Below are 19041 nucleotides of genomic sequence, written 5' to 3'. Positions count from 1 at the left end.
TTATCACAGCTTCAACTGCTTAAAGATTAAAGATGGAGGGGAGCTATCAGCTTATTTCAGGTGAATAATTTGTGCCTTTGTGTGAACGCCAAGGTTCCTCCTGAATCAAATTTAAGTTCCTACAACAGGCGGGGCTTTTAATCCTGTGAAACATTCATTGAACTGGTGGAACAATCCTGTCACACGTCAAAGTAGGTAACATCTATTTCTGGAATCTGGAGCTATTTTTATATGCTCTCATTCTAAATTAATTCAGCTGAGCACAAATGTGCACCAGCCAGATGCCAAGAGAAAGAAGGATTCTTTCAGGTGAAGCAGGGTTTCACTGCTGCTGCAGTAGATTCATGTATGCATATATTATATTAAAGTGTAAGAAGCCGTTCAAACTTTTGTCAAGGGATTCAAACAGCTCCCCCTCCCCTTTTCTTCTTACATACTACTGCCTCAGTTAGCAGTTTCCACTTAACACCCAGCAAAAGGTTTACATGTTAAAATAAATTACTTTTTATCCAACTGCATTATAGAGAGTTTAGTGCAAGAAAATGATTTAAAGCTCAGCTTTATCAATGCTGAACCATTTTTCTCTGCATATGATGTTTTTAACTCACACCTGAGCTATAGGTTGTATTATATAAAAAAAAAAGTATGGACAAACATAATGGCTTCCCATAAGTGAAGCCCAAAATTATCTCATGTATCCACTTGTTGGTGTTAGACACTCGTAGCGTTGATCTTCAATGATGGTACAGTTCTACTAATAGCAAGTGAGCAAGTCATGGAGTTCTTGGGAGGTATCATTGCAAATCGGGGCGGAAAAGATTATGATATTGTGAGAAATTTTTATTTCTGGGATTTCACATTGCCGATGGATCTATTTTAACCAAAACCATATTTTTTCCCCTTAAAACTTACCAAGGCCGTAGATCATCTTGCATGGCCACTATAGTGAGGTGAGGCCGCTACCTCACCTGACTTATAAAAGTTATTATGTCATAAGCCAGTCTTGTTTTTATCATTTATTTTTCTGCAAAATTCTGACCGTACCATCTGTCGCAACAGAAATTCAGACTCAGACCGGGCAAGTCTGCTTCTTCTTCAAGTTATTTTCAGCTAGAGAACTGATGCTCACTGGAACTTTTCTTTTTATCTGATCACACTCTGTAAACCCTAGAGTTGTGTGGGAAAATCCCAGCAAATCAGCAGTTTAGGTAACAGTCAGATCAACCTGTCTGATACCAACAACCATGCCACATTCAAAGTCACCTAAATCCCCTTTCTTCCTCATTCTGCTTGATTTGAAATTCAGCAGGTCGTCTTGGCCAAATCTAGATCCCTACATGTATTGAGTTTCTGAGCGATTGGATAAATTGGATAAAACCAGATTTCAACCCTTCCGATAGTTGAGACATTTCAGTAAGTTATACGACTTTCATCCACATGAGAGAACAAGATTAAACGTTGGTGAAAAGTGAAAAAGGATTAGTCTTCTGGGGACAATATATGTCTGTAAAAATGTAATACACAAAATTTACAGTTGTTTCTAAATATTTGTGTGAATTTGGTTTGATTTATTCAAACCTATACTTGTGATGTGCTGGCTCGCATCCAGGCTTCAAAGAAAGACGGTGAAAGTTGCAAACTCACAGAGCGTATCCAATCCAAAAAAGAAAAAAAAAACTTGAAAGAGATTGCATCAGAGAGGGGAAGTGTGGCTTTGATCTTATTTTTCAGTCATACAAGACATTTCTTATAAGTACAAATGTAATCTGTAAGAAATCAAATTTTATTCTTGTACAGTGTTTAAATTTTAAACTTACAGATTATTAAAATGATGGTTGATCAAAATAGCACTAAGATTAAGTTCAGCACCCTATGTAAGATGTATGGATATCGAAACTAATTTATCTGATAGGTTATTCGTTCTTCATCATTTCCTGACATCACTGGGGTAAGTTCAGAGCTCTTTAGAGTGCTGCATTAGCTGATTGGTGCAAGCTACTTCTTTTCTTCCTCACAATCAGAAATCTGTTCATCAGATGTAAGGTTTCCTGCTGAGACGTATTATCAAATCTCATTTTCACTAGATAAAACAGCCTTCCACAGTCGCTGAGCAGTCCATCCTCACAGACTCCTCTTACCTTACTGCTGCCCTAAAGGTTTTTGGTTTTCATATTAATTTACTACTTTACAGCTTCTATTAAAGAGCAGCACGCTTTTTATTAAATCAAAGCTATTATATGTCACATCAATAACTTGTGACTAGAGTGATCATATGTCCCATTTTACGAGGGGCATATGTTGAGACAATGTTCAGCATTTTGATTGGTTCCTTACATCTCATAAATCAACACTGAGTAACACTTTTCAAAGCCTGGCTCTTATCCAATAAGAGAAAGAAGAAGAGGCCGTCTCATTGGGGGCTCCTTATGATGTCAATCATAATCATATAATTGGTTCTTATATAGCACTTTTCTACTCTGCCTGAGCACTCGAAGTTCTTTATACAACTTGCTTCATTCACCCATTTACTTTTTTCTGTGTTTAAGTGCTTTTTATCTAACATTCGCACACATCCACACTAACAGCCAGGGATCAAACCACCAACCTTCTATCTAGTTACCTAGATGGTATGGTAAATGGTAAATGGCCTGTATTTGTATAGCGCTTTTACTAGTCCCCCCTAGGGACCCCAAAGTGCTTTACACACCCAGTCATCCACCCATTCACACACTGGTGGAGGCAAGCTACAGTTGTAGCCACAGCTGCCCTGGGGCAGACTGACAGAAGCGAGGCTGCCATATCGCGCCATCGGCCCTTCTGGCCAACACCAGTAGGCGGTAGGTGAAGTGTCTTGCCCAAGGACACAACGACCGAGACTGTCCGAGCCAGGGCTCGAACCAGCAACCTTCCGATTACAAGGCGAACAATGTGTATAGCATTTAAACTCTGAACCAAAGAAAATGAATGGAAAGATAAAAGTGGCTGAAATAACTAGCATTTACCACACTGTGCAGCAAACCCAATCACGAAGTTCAATAGACTGTTGCAGTAAACTAGCACCAGTCATTTTTTCAGAGTCAGATGAAAATTCCTGCTTTTCAACCAGGTGCTTTCAGGGTGCTAGGGTGCACATCCTGTGTGGGCTTGTATGCTGTTGTTGCCATGATGAACAAACAGAACAGGTGTTTTTGAGTGTTTCTTTTTCTCTGGAAAAGTTTTCATTTGTATTCATGTGATTTGACCTTTTTTGTTTTTTTTGTCTTGTGAATTTTATGCACCTTATTGAGATTAGGAGGGTGGCCTGCAGGACGCAAATGCATACTGACTTTTCAGAATATCGCTGTCCTTCAGTTAATAGGCAGTAGTGGAGCAACTTGTTGATGCAGTTTTTTCTCTGTTTTTTGTATCACAAGAACGAGGGACTGTTCTTCTATTAATTTTGACCAAAAGAGGAAATACACAAGTGCAGACAGCCACATGTAAACAGTTCAACTAAATCTGGATCTGTTGCATGATATTTTTAAAAACCAGCTATAACAAAATTTTGCACTAGCACAACATTGTACACTGTGTCCCACATTGTCCCACAGAGATAATCTCTCCTCGTGACTCACATAAAGTGTCCAGTGTCATTGTTCCCAGTCATGGCAGAAGATTTAAGCTTTTCAACCAGAATCCGGATGACGTTGACGAAGATGACTATGTTGATCTGGAAGAGAAACATGCACAGTGGCCTAAATGGCAAAATCAGATACACACTAGTTAAAACACATTCAGTGTTATCACACGGGAATGAAACATTTTAAAATCCTGTATCATCACAGGATAAAGGTGATTACTATTGAACTCGAGACAAATTCAAAGCGAACCACAATGTGTCACTGCAAACGAGAACATTCACTCCGCTGATGGGCCAAATGTGTCTGAGGCAAGAAAAGTAAATACAGGAAAAAGATACTATGTTCTGGACTAGTTGATTATGTGGAAAATTAATGTGTTTAGCATATTTATCACAGTAATATTTCAGGACTCTGAATGTGTACAGAACTCTGTTGCATCTCATAATGCAAGACGTAAAGAATGCAGGAAGGCTTTTAGCTCAATCTTGCAGCGCACACCAGGAAATTGGGTCGGCTCGAAGTTGGATCAGATCCTCACTATAAACTAACCACTCTGGAGTTTGTCTGGAAGTGGACCGAGTCCAGAAAAAATACAGGTGAGTAAACAACCTCGGTTAACTGAAATATTACCATGGCTGCCAGAGATGTTCATTTCTACCAACTCACTGAAGTAAAGTTATCTTAATTAACTAGTTAAACTTGTGCCAGGAACAAATGTGATTTGCAAGAAAACTTCTGCCAACTTCTGTCTCTCAGTATGTTGGCAAATATTTATTAACCTTTAGCTTTGACAAAAGAAAATCTGACATCAAAGGATTTAAAAGACAAAACCACCAATACATGTTTCTTAACAAGCTCCTAAAATTTTAAAACATTGCTGGTAAATTATTTAATATTTCATGATCACTGCCCCAAGGGCCACAAACTTGCACTTCCTCTGCCTGAAGAATCCCACTTTAGTGTAAAATTTCCTCATAAAATTTTAATTGTAAATCTGCCACCACAAAACAAAAAACTAGACAGGCACGGCAAGTTTATCAGGTACTTGCTGTTTAACTCCTATACTCACCAGCAGTGAGGCTGTTATTGGTCCCTTAATAATCCACCAGATGCCAACATTGTCTGTGTCATCCCAGCAACTGTAAAGCCAAATGTAATGTCAGTGCAATAATAAACCTAGAAAAATAGATATAATAGTTCACATGGACTGGCAAGCTGCTTTAAATAAAATGCAGAAATATGAAACTAACAACAGTAAAAACATACCCTCTGTCATCATAGAAGAATCTGGTCAAAACCCACAGTATGAGAACTGTAGATGGGAGCCCTATAACGTAAGGGCAGGAATTAATTATGCATGCTCTGTTTACCTGTCAAGTAAAATCAATCCGAACATTGCTCCAGACCAAACGCATCTGTTTGCTGCATTATTTTTACGGGAATGTTGACAAGCATAGAAAATATTAAGTTGACTCTGTGTATAATTTTTTTCCATGCTACTTGCATCTGTTTCATGCCAAAAAAAAAAGGAGTACACAGAGAATAAAAGCACGAGACACGAGAGAGCAGGATAGTAAAGCCGGAAAGAAGCTGATAAGACGCATCGGAGCCACCGTGGTTACAGTCTGAGCACCACTCGTGTGCACACACCTAAACACACCTCAGGTGTTTTGTGTAAAAACATTCAGGACAAAAATATTTACATATCTTCACATATTCATCTGTGTAGTTTCATATTTTTTTAAGCATTATTATGGCTGTTATTGTTGTAACTTTGCATAGGGAATATCACAAGCAATCTATCACCAACCCAACATCTGTTGTCCAGGTATAAAATATGATAATTTGGGGGAATAGCCGAATTTATTAAGTAATCATCCTTTTATCAACAGCTGAAACTGCTGTGCATTAATTCTTGGGTGAAAATAAGGCGAATATGTTTTTTCTTATTCTTACCAGGTTACATCGCCATGGTAACTTGTGCTTCCTGTAGCACGTTATCTCTGCAGGTCATGTTCAACATTAGACAGGTGAAATCACTGCCTACAGATTAATTGACTATGCAGAAGACTGTGTAAACATTCCCAGAACATGTCTCGGATAGTAAAATGATCTAAAGTCTTTGTGTTTCCTAAATTTTAATACATGTATTCCTTAATGATAAACGGATGATATTAATAAGGCTTACACAGTCTGCATTTTTGCCAGCTGGCTCAAGAGAGCTTAAAGTGCACACAGCATGTTTGATACTGCACTACTGTACAGTGCTCCTCCACTCACACGGCTCAGGAGCTGAACTGGTTGCACTCCATTGCTTTCAGACTGTATTATGTGCCTAATCAGTTTTTTCTAATATCATAGTTTGATTTTCCTTGTTAAGAATCAGTCACTCTGCTCTCTGTAAACCTTTCACATTACTGAGTGGTCAGATGCCTCCGTTTCCGCCTCTTCCAGGGAACCACCCTTGCAGCTAGATTGGGAAGCTGTGGACTAACTTATTGAAATTATAACCACCTTTGTGTGACTGATTAGGCTGATTGCTGATATCTGGGTAAGAGAAGAGAGAGGGGAAAGATATCCTGAGTATGTTGTACCTGCTTTGAAGCACAGCCCCAGGAAGCATTCACAGTTATAATTATGACTAATCTCACAATTAAGAGATCTTCTCCAAAAGGTTAAGAAGGTTGTTAATCAGAGATAAGCTACCTGGTGTAACTTATGCTATTTTATTAATAATGACATTTAATATTGTCTCATGCCCATGAATTCAGTGCTATTCCATTTTTAAAATTAGCAGTTCAGGCTTATAAAGCAGTGCTGCTGTGAACTGGAGCTGGAAAAATTATCACGGTTCAAGTGCAAGTTCCCAGACGAGATGTAGAATCAACTGATCTCCGGCAGGGATTGACAGCGGTGGAGGATTTCACTTTCCTCTCTTAACTTCCTGTCAAAGCAGCTGAGCAGCAGTTGCCAGCTACAGCATCCTGCTCAGCGTGACTCACTGTTTGCATGTGGAGCACCTTTAACAACAACCTACAACTGAGACAGCTCACAAGACCTGACGTGAAATCATAATAATGTCTGCCTGAATGCTGATGACCTACCTCTTCTTTTATTACACTGGCGCGGCGTGCTTGTAGCCCTCAGGGTCAGATCCATTTATATCTTACCATAAATTCCATTCATCGCCTTATCAGAAATATCCCTGCCAGCGTGTGTGAATGCAGCATTGCACTGGCATGCAGTGGAGGATTTAAAAAGCCCACGTGGCATGAAAGGTTTTGTTTTGCCAGCTGGACATTGCCTAAAAGTTTCAGGTAAGTGTGTTGCTGTTTCTCACCTTCACTGCTGCACTTAACAAAAGTGTCTGCTTAGCCCTGTGTGGCTGGACTAAGCTGCTATATTTTGGTAACAGGAACCATATAAGACTGACAGGAGCGGTGGAGCTTGAGATTACAGGCTTGAATAGGAAAATATACAGCAGCATGAAACAAACAAAACAAAACAAAAAGACAGTGGGATGGGAATGGTAAGACAATGGAAAACACTTGGCTTAGGAACAAGGGATGAGAAAACATGGAAACCTCTCAAAACATCCATAGAAAGCAAAAAAACAAAACAAAAGACGAATGAGAAAATAAAAGGGGGGGGCCGAGGAAAACAAGCGCTACACTCATCTTTAGGGCTGTGCTGCTGCCTAAATAAACTGCTACCAGGATTTTGGAGGCTCAGTTCTTGTGTAAACATAGATTTCCAACCCAGATATGAAGATAATGTGTGATAATACTGACTTTAACCCCTTAACACCTAGTGCTTTATATTAGATACATGAGTTTTTGTAAGCTGAATATATTAAATTGAGCACATCACAATGTGCAACTGATGGCACTTATTCTCCAGCAGCATCATTTACGAGAGACAGAAAAGCAACAAGACGCCTTGACTTTAAATCAGCAAAAGCCACGATGGAAACATTTGTTTGTTCTTGAAAATTATTCCTTTACCTACATTACTCTGATGTTTTAGAATAAAAAAAAATCATGTATTTATTAAACTTTCAGTGGATCTTAACACATTTTGCTTTTACACGTAAATAACAGTCAATTTTTATTTTTTACTTTTTCTTCATTAAGGAGTTAATATGAGTGAATCTTTGACAGGTCCTTCAGACATTTGCTGGCAAGACTGTAAAAGTCTGACATGTTTGCTGCAGGACCTTTAGCAGATGTGGCCGATGATGGTGTCAGAAACAATGAGGAGTGAGACCTCAAGTGAAGAACTTGCCATAAGCAGAATTAACAATGGGCTGGCTGCCTGGAGAGATGACGACGATTATGATGATGATGATGATTTGCACTGGATCACACTACTCTGGACTTCGGAAAACCATTGAGAGCTTCTTTGAAATGGAGAAACCAAAAATATACAGCTAATGATAAGTTCTTGATGTTTTACTGGCTATTTTTTTAACGTGTAGTTGTGTAAGCTAGTTAGTCACTGTGTAATATGAGCAGTACTGTGTGTGGAGGTCAAAGTGGCTTGCTAGCACTGGTTGAATATTTAATAGCAGCTAACATGCTAACTGCTGTGATTTCTCCGCTTACCAAAAGAATATCTTTTAATGATTATTTTAATCACTTTTACATCTTTTAATGGGCTCTGACATGTGATATTTTAACGGTTAGATGAGCTGTTGCTGTTGTGTATTTGTCAGGCTACATGATGATCAGCTAGTGTAGCTCTAGAAAAAACATGTAGGGAGGTACCTTTTGTGTGACTCGAGGCTTCAATGCTGCTTTTACCTGGAAACACCGATTCAATTATTTATCAAGTCTTTCCATTTTTTAAGTTCACAGGCATACTGTTTGTAAGGGTACAGTCTCTTCAAGTCGGAAAATATTGCTCATTCAAATCAATCATTTATAGTGTTTTTCTCACACACAGACACATCCGGGATGTAGCGAGAAAACCAATCACTGTTGTAGGCTATGACCACAATTTTCCATTTTTACATTTTTAAAAGGTATGTATTACATTTTCCTCTTTCACTATCCTTCTTGAATACTGCTTATTGAACAGTTTTAGTTTTTTAAAGAGTATCACTAAATAGATAGAGTTTGTGAAGTGGCTTTTTTTTTAACCAAACCCTTCCTGCCTATATAAAACATTTGTTTTTAAATGCTGCAATCCATTTAACAAGTTAACATCATACGGGTGTTAACAAAGGGTGTTTTCCCATATTTTTTGTTCAATTGAATTTCAATGTATTTTGCACAGTGCAAGCTGTGGAAAATTTTATTTGGATTTCTTTTAAATTACCCAAAGTTACACACTACTAAAAATTACTTGCAGTGAAAATATTTTTTTCTTTCCTGTAAAAACTTTAGTTTGTACCCCTTTGTAGGTAAAACACAATGAAATCCCATTTAATTCTAGGAGAATTACACTTTTGTGTAATTAAAAGTTAATCTGTATTAATTTGTGTAACACAATTATAGAGGCTGTGCTTTTGTACACAGAAACAAAGGAAAATTTGCCCATTTGACATGTCGGTGCAAATTGACAATATTCCAATGTGAGCAAAAACATCAAGTCATGGGACTTATAAACATATACAGACAAAGGACAAAAGGTGTTAATTGACTGTTTAGGATAATAAACACACTGTTCAGTAGTCAAAGCCACAAAACAAGGCAAAAATTTGTTTGACTTTCTAAGCATATTTTCAGAAAAGCAAATTGTTTGTCTTTGCATCCACAACTGAGCTTATTTGTAACAAAAAAAGAAGTTTTTCTACCATATTTATAGCACCTCCCCTTTCAACTGAGCCTCTGTGTTCTATGGCCCTGTCTCGATTTCACCAATATTTATCGCTAGAGCTGATCATGATTAACAAATGATTTTAGATTACCCTTTTGAATATTAATCTGTTTGTGGGTCACATTTTATCCTGTGTTTTTGAGTGTTTGTGTTGGAGCTACAGTGTGTGATTGTTTTTGTAAAGACAAATTCAGTCACTCTTACTCACCCCATCCAATCAGGATATACCACCAGAAGTATTTCCTCTGTGAGACGAAGGTCAGAGCCAGCAGCGTCTGCAGATACATGCCCTCCACCAGCAGCCAGAAGTAATTGGCCAGGATGCTGAACTGGAAGAAAGCCACGGCTGACTTGCACACTTTCTATAGAGAGGAAACAACAAAACAAAGTTAGAAAAACTGGATGTGTCATTATTTAACATAAAAATACATCTTTTTGTGTAATAAAAGGGAAGGTAGTGACAAAAGGATATTTGATTCTTCTTCTACTTTTGCTATAACTTCAACTGAAGTCAATCAAGTACAAAGAAATACAAAATAAGCACCAAGGAACTCAAACCAATTTAAAAAAGACAAAAATAAAATACCTAAAGAGTCACAAAATGACAATTTGAGAAGACTTGCAAAAGAAATTAAAATTTATAAAACAATAAAAAAAGGAACACAAAATTAGCGAAATCTAGAGATATAAACCAACAGGAAGATGTGCAGTACATAACCACGAAAACACACAAAAGTGTAAAACCAGCACCAAACAATAAGTGAACAAAGATAAACAAAAAAAAACCCACAAAGATACACAAGAGAATAAAAACCAAAGATGACAAAAAAACAATAAAAAGCATGGACACAGAGACCAAAACATGCAATAAGGAATAAACACAAAAGCTGTTTTTTTAAAATCAATTCATGAAAAAAGAAACAAACCTTTTCTCCAAATCCAACACACACATGTGCAAAAAAAGCATATTCAGTACATTCTATATAAGGAGATCCTGATACAAAATATATACAGGACGGAAGTGTCTGTATTCCTGTTCACTCTATAACCTTCTGACTTCCAGCACATGAATGAATCATGCCACCTGCAGAAGTCGTCTAATGACACTGCAGTGGTTGGGTGTATTAGGGACAGGGCTGGAGTGGGAGGTGATGAAGAGCTATGTGTAGTACTTTGGCAGAAAACCACCTCCTTCTGAAAGTCAGCCACTCAAAAGAGATAGTGGTTGATTTCCGGTGACTAAGCCAATTAGCATGATGGGTGACTGAAGCAGTGGACGGCTACAGGTACAAGGGTGTTCACATGAATGACAGATTGGACTCTATTTTTTGAGGAACCTCAGTTCCTCCAGTGTTTGAGGCAAAACGGCAAGACCAATTTTTAGCAGCAAGTGCTGCTGTCTGCTTGGAGGGGTGGCATCTGTGCCAGAGATGCCAGCAGGAACAACAAATTCATCAGTGGCCAGAATCTGGAGGCGTTTGAGTCACAGAGGGACAGGAGGGCACTGAAAACTATTGTCCATCATGGACACACCCACTCCATTTCACACTACAGAGCCAACAGAGTTCCTTCTCCCTCAGACCCCACTACCTTCATCTATCTATCTATCTATCTATCTATCTATCTATCTATCTATCTATCTATCTATCTATCTATCTATCTATCTATCTATCTATCTATCTATCTATCTACTGTAGATTTAAACCTCTTTTTTCTCATTTTTCCAATATAAAAAAAATCTTAAATTGTTGCTAAAAGATTTCATCAGTCTAATGAGAGCATTTCCCTCTCATCGTTTTGCCACGTGTCTTCCCCTCCTCGTTCTCTGTTTTCACTGTTAACTCAATTACACAGCATGTGGGAATCTATTTTGATGCAAACATCAATTAGAGCCCTCACTGTGGACATGGAGCAGTGGTCCAAGGTCTCATCAGCAAACAGCACGGTGTCTTTAATGAAGACGGCACTGGCTCTCAGGATGAAGGATGCGAACAGGTTGATGTGGATGTAGTTTCTGGTGCAGCGGAACTTCCTGCGTAACAATAGCGTAAAGCATACACTGCATGTAAATGAATATTTCATAAGGAGGAAGAAGAAGGTAAACAACTTCATGAATTTGCATGTGTAAGATGATTCATAATCCTCTGTACTACAAAGACTCTTTGAGGCTTTATCATCTGAATATATGCATATTTTCCTAAAATTATAAGATGCTGTCCTAACCACACAAATCCTGAATGTGTCTGCATCATAGAAATTTCCCCTTTTATTAGCCTTTTGTGGGTGCAGATGGTGGTGTGTGCTGCTCTGGTCTAACCTGAAGGCTGCGAACACCACGATGGCTGTAATGAGGGAGATGAGTGACGTGGCGTAGCCTACGGTGTAAACCTGTCTGAAGGTATAAAGGTAACTCGTCTGGAGACAGGAAAACAGAGAAACCGTTAGTTTAGAAAAATATCAAAATAAAAGTCTGAAGCTGTGAGTCTGACTCAAATTGCTGCAACTTCAAGGGTTCTTTCTTTATATTATTATATTTATATTATATTCATGAATGAATAATAATTTATTTAAGCTTCAGATAGAAAAAGCAGTAATTATGCTGAAACACTGAAAAAGATGTACTTTTAACTGTGTGGTTATTTAAATATATAAACAATTTCAGGACCTGTAATTTCCCTTGAGTTGTTTACATTTATTCCTGGAACAAAGGTCCTCACAGCTAACTACAAATAGGTCTGACATAAAAAGGAAACAGCGATAGAGGAAGTAGAAACAATATGTTCATCCTTCATTGACTGGCATGATTACAACCACATGTCCGTATACCTCGGACTCAGGCTCGCTGTCATCGCTGAACACGCAGGCCTCCTCATAGGGTGGATACATTTCCGACCAACCGTCAGCAGTACAGTTCCTGTAAACATACCCTAATGTGGAGAATCCAAAGAGAGAACGCAAGGAGACAGTTAATTTCAAGTGTTTCAATCGCACAAATATATGAATGTTGTTCTTTTATTATTTTTTTGTGCCCTTCCTGACACAACCCCAAAAGGATTGGTGTTTCCTTCCAGGAATAAACCGGAGATCTTTTTGTTTGCAAGGGGAATGTGCAAACCACTTGGAGCCACTTTTTCAGTCTCAAGAATGAAAGCAGCAATTTCAGTTCAGTTTATGGGTCACATAACCACTGCATGGGAACCTGTAAATAACACCTTCAAATTGTTTCTTTCTTATAAAGACGTACAACTACCTGCTGAAAATGTTCACATGTAATGCACCATGCATTTGCAAAACATGGTGATGAACACCCTGAGATCTCAACAATGTTCAGTCAGTCTCCTGACCATCAGCTTTCAACACGATGTTTGGGTGAAACTGCTAAATGCCCTCTTTCTCTACAATTTTGGCACTTTTTAAATCCCTCCAGTGGGACAGTCTGATGGGCTAGTTCTGACCTACAGGCTGTTTGTTTGACAGCCCGGGTTTAGAAGCTCAGTGAACCTTTTTGTTACACCAAGTGTCCTTTTCTGTCTTGGTTTGTAGTCTTTTCACACATTTTACAACACAACTGACTGACAATACAAGCTATTTTAAATCTACCTGAATTAAAATGTGTTATTCACGTCCCTTTTTGTTGTGAAATGCTGTTGAAATTACACCCTGCCTCCTTTGGTCGAGTTTAACTTTTAGGAAAGTGAAAAAAAAAAAAGTTGTATGAAACCTACTGAAACTCTGCAGGTATATTTTCCTTTTTATCTTTCAGGGCTAATAACTGCTACACCATTATCATCTTTTAAATTTTTTTCTCCATTATATTTGAAGCGAATCCTCTACTCAGTCTATTGAAGCTCACTTTGGTCTCTTCCAACCTCTTTTGGAAAAAGCTGGCCCTTTATCTTCTAAAGTCTCCACTGTGCTTTCTTCTGAGAATATATCTGCTGTTTAGCACAAAGCAGCAGTGTACGGTGATTTTTGACTAATGACATCCGCTTGCTGTCACCAAAAGCAACACTGTGAGATGGAACAGAAGTTGCTGGCTGGACAGTTAAACAATATGCAGAACCTCATCCACAAGCTCAGGGCAGCCTATTTTCACACTGCAGCAGTGTTTTCACATAAACATATCGAAGAGACGTACTTTAAGTAAATGATATGCTTCCCGGCAGCTGTGTAAAGGGGAAAAAAATAAGAATATTTAGAAATTTGCAAAATGCTTTTGAAACCATGAGCTGATTAATTCCTTTATAATTAAATATTGAATCATAATTGCTTTACAAATCTATCAAATCAATTTTCCCGTAGACTCCTGGTGGAGCATAGAGCCGCAACAACCCCACGCCATCGGACTCTGTTCTGGGCCGTTCTCTTCAGCTGGGTCCACGTCATTCCGGCGGCCTTCACTTCGCTCTCGACAGATCTTCTCCACGTCTGTTTGGGTCTCCCCACTTTCCTTTTTTCCTTGTGGGTTCCACTCCAGTGCTTGCTTTGTGACGTTGTCGATTGGCTTTCGAAGTGTGTGGCCTATCCAGCCCCATTTTCTCTTCTTGATGTCTTGACCGACCGGGTTCTGGCTGGTTCTCTTCCACAGGTCTGTGTTCGAGATCTTCTCAGGCCATCTGATGTTGAGGATGTGTCGAAAGCACTTGTTGATGAAAAGCTTACCCGGCTCGCTGAGGAGGCAGAAAAGACTGGCCTGAAGATCAACGTCAGAAAAACAGAGGTGTTGCGGCTGAACAACCGACAAGAACATCCACTGCAGCTACAGGGAAAAGACTTGGTGGAAACGGACTGCTTCATCTACCTAGGAAGCATAGTCAACAGTGATGGTGGCACAGATGAAGACGTTAGGAGCCAGATCAACAAAGCAAGGCTTGCATTCAACACCCTGTGACCCATCTGGAACTCCAAAGCCTTATCTCAGCGCATCTTCAACACTAATGTGAAAGCAGTCTTCTGTATGGGTCCGAGATGTGGCGGGTGACCAACACCACTACCAGCAAGATCCAGATTTTCATCAACAATTGCTTTACACGCCTTGTTTTAACCTACAAGCTTTAAGTCATCCTTCCGGTACACTTGCACCAGTATTTCCTCTCTCAGACTATTTCGGTCCATCATGCTTTAAGTCAAAAAACGTTTTATTCTTTTAGTTAAAGTTCATTTGGATACAGCAGGTGACAGGAGAAATTCATCTGGTATTTGTGGGACTGTGTATTTAAATATCTTTGCCAGAGATAGCGCATAGGTAATAGCAGAATTGCTGTTTAGCAGAACAAAGATGCATAAAAATACATGACAGGAGGATTTTTTTCTTTGTTCGTTATTTCCTCTGAGCAAACAGAAACCGACTGGAGTCCAAATGCTGCAAACTGTGCAGCTGAAAGCAAAGCCTCTTGTTTGTTTGGGTGATCAGCAATTCAGATCATAATGAGCCGTTATTTCCATCAAGGTAAAGGAGGAAAGAGCATTACTCGTTAATTAATGTGGCTTTCCCTCCTCTAATGATCCTGTAACAATACAACAGTGCACAGACCAATATTGCTGTCTGTGTGCGTCATTTTAAACGTTTACTTGTTGTCCTATAAGGACCAGTTTAATAGTCGCAAAACATGTAATTGTTTTAACCAAAGGAAAAGCTAATAAAAATCTTAAGGTTGATACATGTGCACTATTTACACACGTATGTGTAAATATAAAAATTCCTAAATGCAACAGCTCATTATAAAGAAAGAATTTATTTCTGATGGACAGCAGCCGAAAAGGATGTCAAATTGTGATGAATGAACCCTGCAGACAAGATTTCAAACCACTTCTGCCAAAAACATCCTGGAGCATAATATATATGTGTGTGTGTGTGTGTGTATTCTTGCCAACAAACATACATGAATACATGCTGTGATTCTCCAGCAGTGACTCCAGCCTGCATTAGCTCTGCTGATTATCCAGTGAAGATAATTAGACTTAGTACTGGTGCGACAGCACAGCATCCAAGAATCGGATTTTTACATTATATTATTTTAACAATGCTGGTTATCAGATGATTTTGGCTATGAGGATCTGTGCTGTTCTGTGATCACTGAGACTGGTGCAGGAACCAACCTTGATTGCTGGAGAAATGCTGGAAGACTTCAGAGCAGGACAAATTGACCACCTGCCCAACCTCAGCTCGCAGCCAGCACCCGATCTCATCCCACTCTGTTTTACATCCTGCAAACAGAGACAGAGGGAGAAGCAGCAGAAAGTTATTAATAACACTGTCACAATACTGACAGTATAGACACTCAGGTGCTCAAGATTTAGTGCAAAATCCAGCTGCAAAGCTGAACATCTCTTTTGTCAAGCTTTAGTGAGAATAACTCTACTTCCACAAACCGCATCCTAAAAGTTTGTACTTATATTTTAAACTTCATAGGTAATTAGAATAGGTTAAGTTCACTAAATTTATGCAAACATTTACAGCTTTACTTAGCAGCTTTGCCAACTGCAATTTTTACAAAATGTACAGTACTGTTCAAAAGTCTTAAGCTACCCCTCATATGTTTACAAATGGGAAATAGGTGCAGTGATTTATTGAACATCGACAAACGTTTGTTAAAGACCACTTTAAAAGTTACAAAAAAGTATGGCTCCTTATGAACAAAATATTTACTATTCAATTCATTTCAGTTTTATTTATATATCACAATATTGCAAGAACAGTTGCTTCAAAGTTATTGGCAAATTGTTTATATTGCAAGGTGAAGATCCCAGAAAACCCCAAAAATCAGTCAGCCCCTTATGAACAAGCACAAGCATCAATGGGAAGGAAAAACGACTATTCTGAATGTTACGTGAGTATATTTTCAATGCTGGACTTTTAATTAATTAGCTTCAGCTGATTAGCTCTGCCAATCTGTCACACCAATCTGGAAAAATAGCAACGAATCATTATTCCATTCTCTCTCGTCTTCAGGGCTCAGACTGTGAAACAGGAAGCAAACTTTGTTTTGAGTCTGAAAACCTTCTCGTGTTTTCTGATAGTGTGTGTGAGTGTGTGTATGTTTGTGTGTTTAGTCCCCATTGCCGCATTTGATCACAAATACCTCCACAACTATTAAACTGACATTACAGTTTGTTTCAGACATTTTTGTGCCATTCAGGATGATTCGCAATTTCTGTGATGATCCCCTCGCCATCAAGCACAATCATTATGTTTCAAAGTTATTGTCATATGCACAGCAGAGAAACATGTTTCCCTGTACAATGAAATGTATGCTTGACTGTCAACAACAGATGTCAAACAGAAAAATCCACGTATAAAATAGATAAGTAAAAGAAATAATCATTTAAAAACAATTTTCTTTGAGAAATACAGTAGAAATACTAGATATGTAAATAATATATTTACATTTGAAAAAAGAATCTGAGCTCCAATAAGCTATGTAGATATTACGCTATATGCTACATCAGTGTTTGTATTATCTCTGTTATAGTACCAACATTATCTGGTGTCTTTATGTGCACCACGAAGGAAAAATGAGATCTAATGCTTTTCAGTCGTCCGTCAACAGCCTCAGCATCTCGCATGTTTATGAAAGACTGAGTACATTTCAAAAAGCCCTGAACTCCAGCAATGTTATGAAGTGTTCCCTGCAGCGTGACATACATCCTGCTGTTTTATTTATGAAGAACGGAGCAGACGCATTTAAACCTCAGGCCTTCATGTGCAAACACAGTACATTCAGGTGACCTGATTGCCAAGTCACATATTCACTCTCGTATAATTAAAATTGGGTATTTATATTAATCCTGACCTAATCTATCCAAAGTGATGCATAACACCAGCTGACATGTCCCGTCCACAGTCTTGTAGCTGTGATTGGCCCACATTAAAAGCTTTCACTTTTTTTTTTCATCAACTACATTCTATATAAACCGTGGATTACTCGCCGGTGTATAATGGACTAATTCATTTTTCACTGAGTTGACAGATTTGACAGGAGAAAGTGGATGATTGGATGGAGTAGCTTGTCTGATCAATTTTAATTGTGCTGATAAACGGAGCGTGTACTGCACCAAATATCTGCAGTAATCTCAGTGCACCGTGGATAAATGTCAACAGCAGTGATGAATTAAAAAGGCAATGTAAGCAGATATTTTTTTTCATTTACCCCAAAGGCTGAGGTGAGATCAAAATAAATGTCAAATACATTTTAAGCAGGAAATCTCTTCTCTGAAAAAAAGAAAAAAGTATCAAATCCTCAGGCACCATAAACTTCGAGGAACATAAAACAGTTTCGGAGGCTAGAGTGATTTCTGAGTAAAACATAAACACAGCCCGCCTGCATCTGAAATGGAGATTACTGCTCTGCACTCGGCAGGATGTTGGTGAGGCAAATTTTGTCCTAGTGCTGCCATTCATTTGATTGTGTTTGTGACCCTTAATGTAATAAATACTTTCTTAACTGGTGACTGACAAAGGGAAAAGTGTACCAGAGGCTGTATGTGAGAAAATAAGCAGTAAGTCACTTAAGATATAATTTTTTATTGCCAAATCTCCATGGTGCTCTACTTTCTCAAATCTGGTGACTCATTTCAGTGAGCTTGTTCAGTTTGGGGTTTCATGTTCTTTCCTAGAATTGCACTTTATGATAACCTAGATATATAAAAAGTAATATAGCACATGATGTAGGTCCGATGGCCTTAAGATACCATTTGAGGCACAGACGGATTGACCTTATGTCCACTAGTGATGTTTTTGTGCAACTCACTGAGTGGGTTCTTCAAAATAATACCTTTTCAGGACAAACTAAGTCAGGAAAAGATGACAGCTATGGATAATAATAATGGATTGCATTTATATAGCGCTTTTCGGGACCCCTCAAAGCGCTTTACAATACCACTATTCATTCACTCTCACATTCATACACTGGTGAAGGCAGCTACAGTTGTAGCCACAGCTGCCCTGGGGCAGACTGACAGAGGCGAGGCTGCCATATCGCACCATCGGCCCCTCCGGCCATCACCAGTAGGCGGTAGGTGAAGTGTCTTGCCCAAGGACACAACGACCGAGACTGTCTGAGCCGGGGCTCGAACCGGCAACCTTCCGATTACAAGACGAACACCCAACTCTTGAGCCACGATCGTCCGTTTTCCAGCTACTGTACATATCTGTTATTAGGAAAATGGCAGAAACTTAACATTTTCCAAACAAAAAACTGTGCGGTGCAGAAGACACAACGATGATATGTTTGTATTTGTCAGGCACAGAAAACCCCTGAATGAAAATCTGAAGTTCAGCTTGGATTATTACCTACAGGCCATTAACTTTTTGGATGGATTTCAGAGGACAATGAAGGATGCCTGCAAACCTAAATCATCAGAAATAGGACTATCTGAAACCCCATGTAACATGCAGACAGTTTTCATTACCTTCTCATTAAGAAAATCTCTTTTAGGATGTGAGACTGAGACATTCTGATCAGGACTCCCGAATCCAGTCTATGAGCAGATATAAATCTCAGGTGTTCACACTGGCTCATAACAAAGTTTTATAACTCGAGAGAAGCAAATTGATCAGCTCTAAACCAAAGCAAGAGCAAGCTCATATACCTTACTTTGC

The 19041-nt window shown here is 38.8% G+C and overlaps 1 protein-coding gene across 1 annotated transcript in view; it reads right to left on the bottom strand.

The window, feature by feature from the left end:
* The window catches only part of ghrhra (growth hormone releasing hormone receptor a), a 42279-nt gene that overhangs the window by 5888 nt on the left and 17350 nt on the right, over positions 1-19041 (bottom strand). The window contains exons 3-10 of the mRNA XM_084913517.1: positions 15540-15647; positions 12267-12367; positions 11758-11855; positions 11340-11472; positions 9649-9802; positions 4887-4947; positions 4690-4759; positions 3615-3709 (exon numbers count right to left, since the gene is read on the bottom strand). Coding sequence (XP_084769643.1) covers positions 3615-3709; positions 4690-4759; positions 4887-4947; positions 9649-9802; positions 11340-11472; positions 11758-11855; positions 12267-12367; positions 15540-15647 — 820 coding nt within the window. The remainder of the gene's footprint in view (positions 1-3614; positions 3710-4689; positions 4760-4886; positions 4948-9648; positions 9803-11339; positions 11473-11757; positions 11856-12266; positions 12368-15539; positions 15648-19041) is intronic.

This window comes from Perissodus microlepis, chromosome 18, assembly GCF_051167445.1.
Source record: "Perissodus microlepis isolate ML-2025 ecotype Zambia chromosome 18, ASM5116744v1, whole genome shotgun sequence".
Classification (NCBI taxonomy): Eukaryota; Metazoa; Chordata; class Actinopteri; order Cichliformes; family Cichlidae; genus Perissodus; species Perissodus microlepis.
The sequence above is the reverse complement of the archived record's forward strand: the minus strand, read 5'-3'. Positions and strand labels throughout refer to the sequence as shown.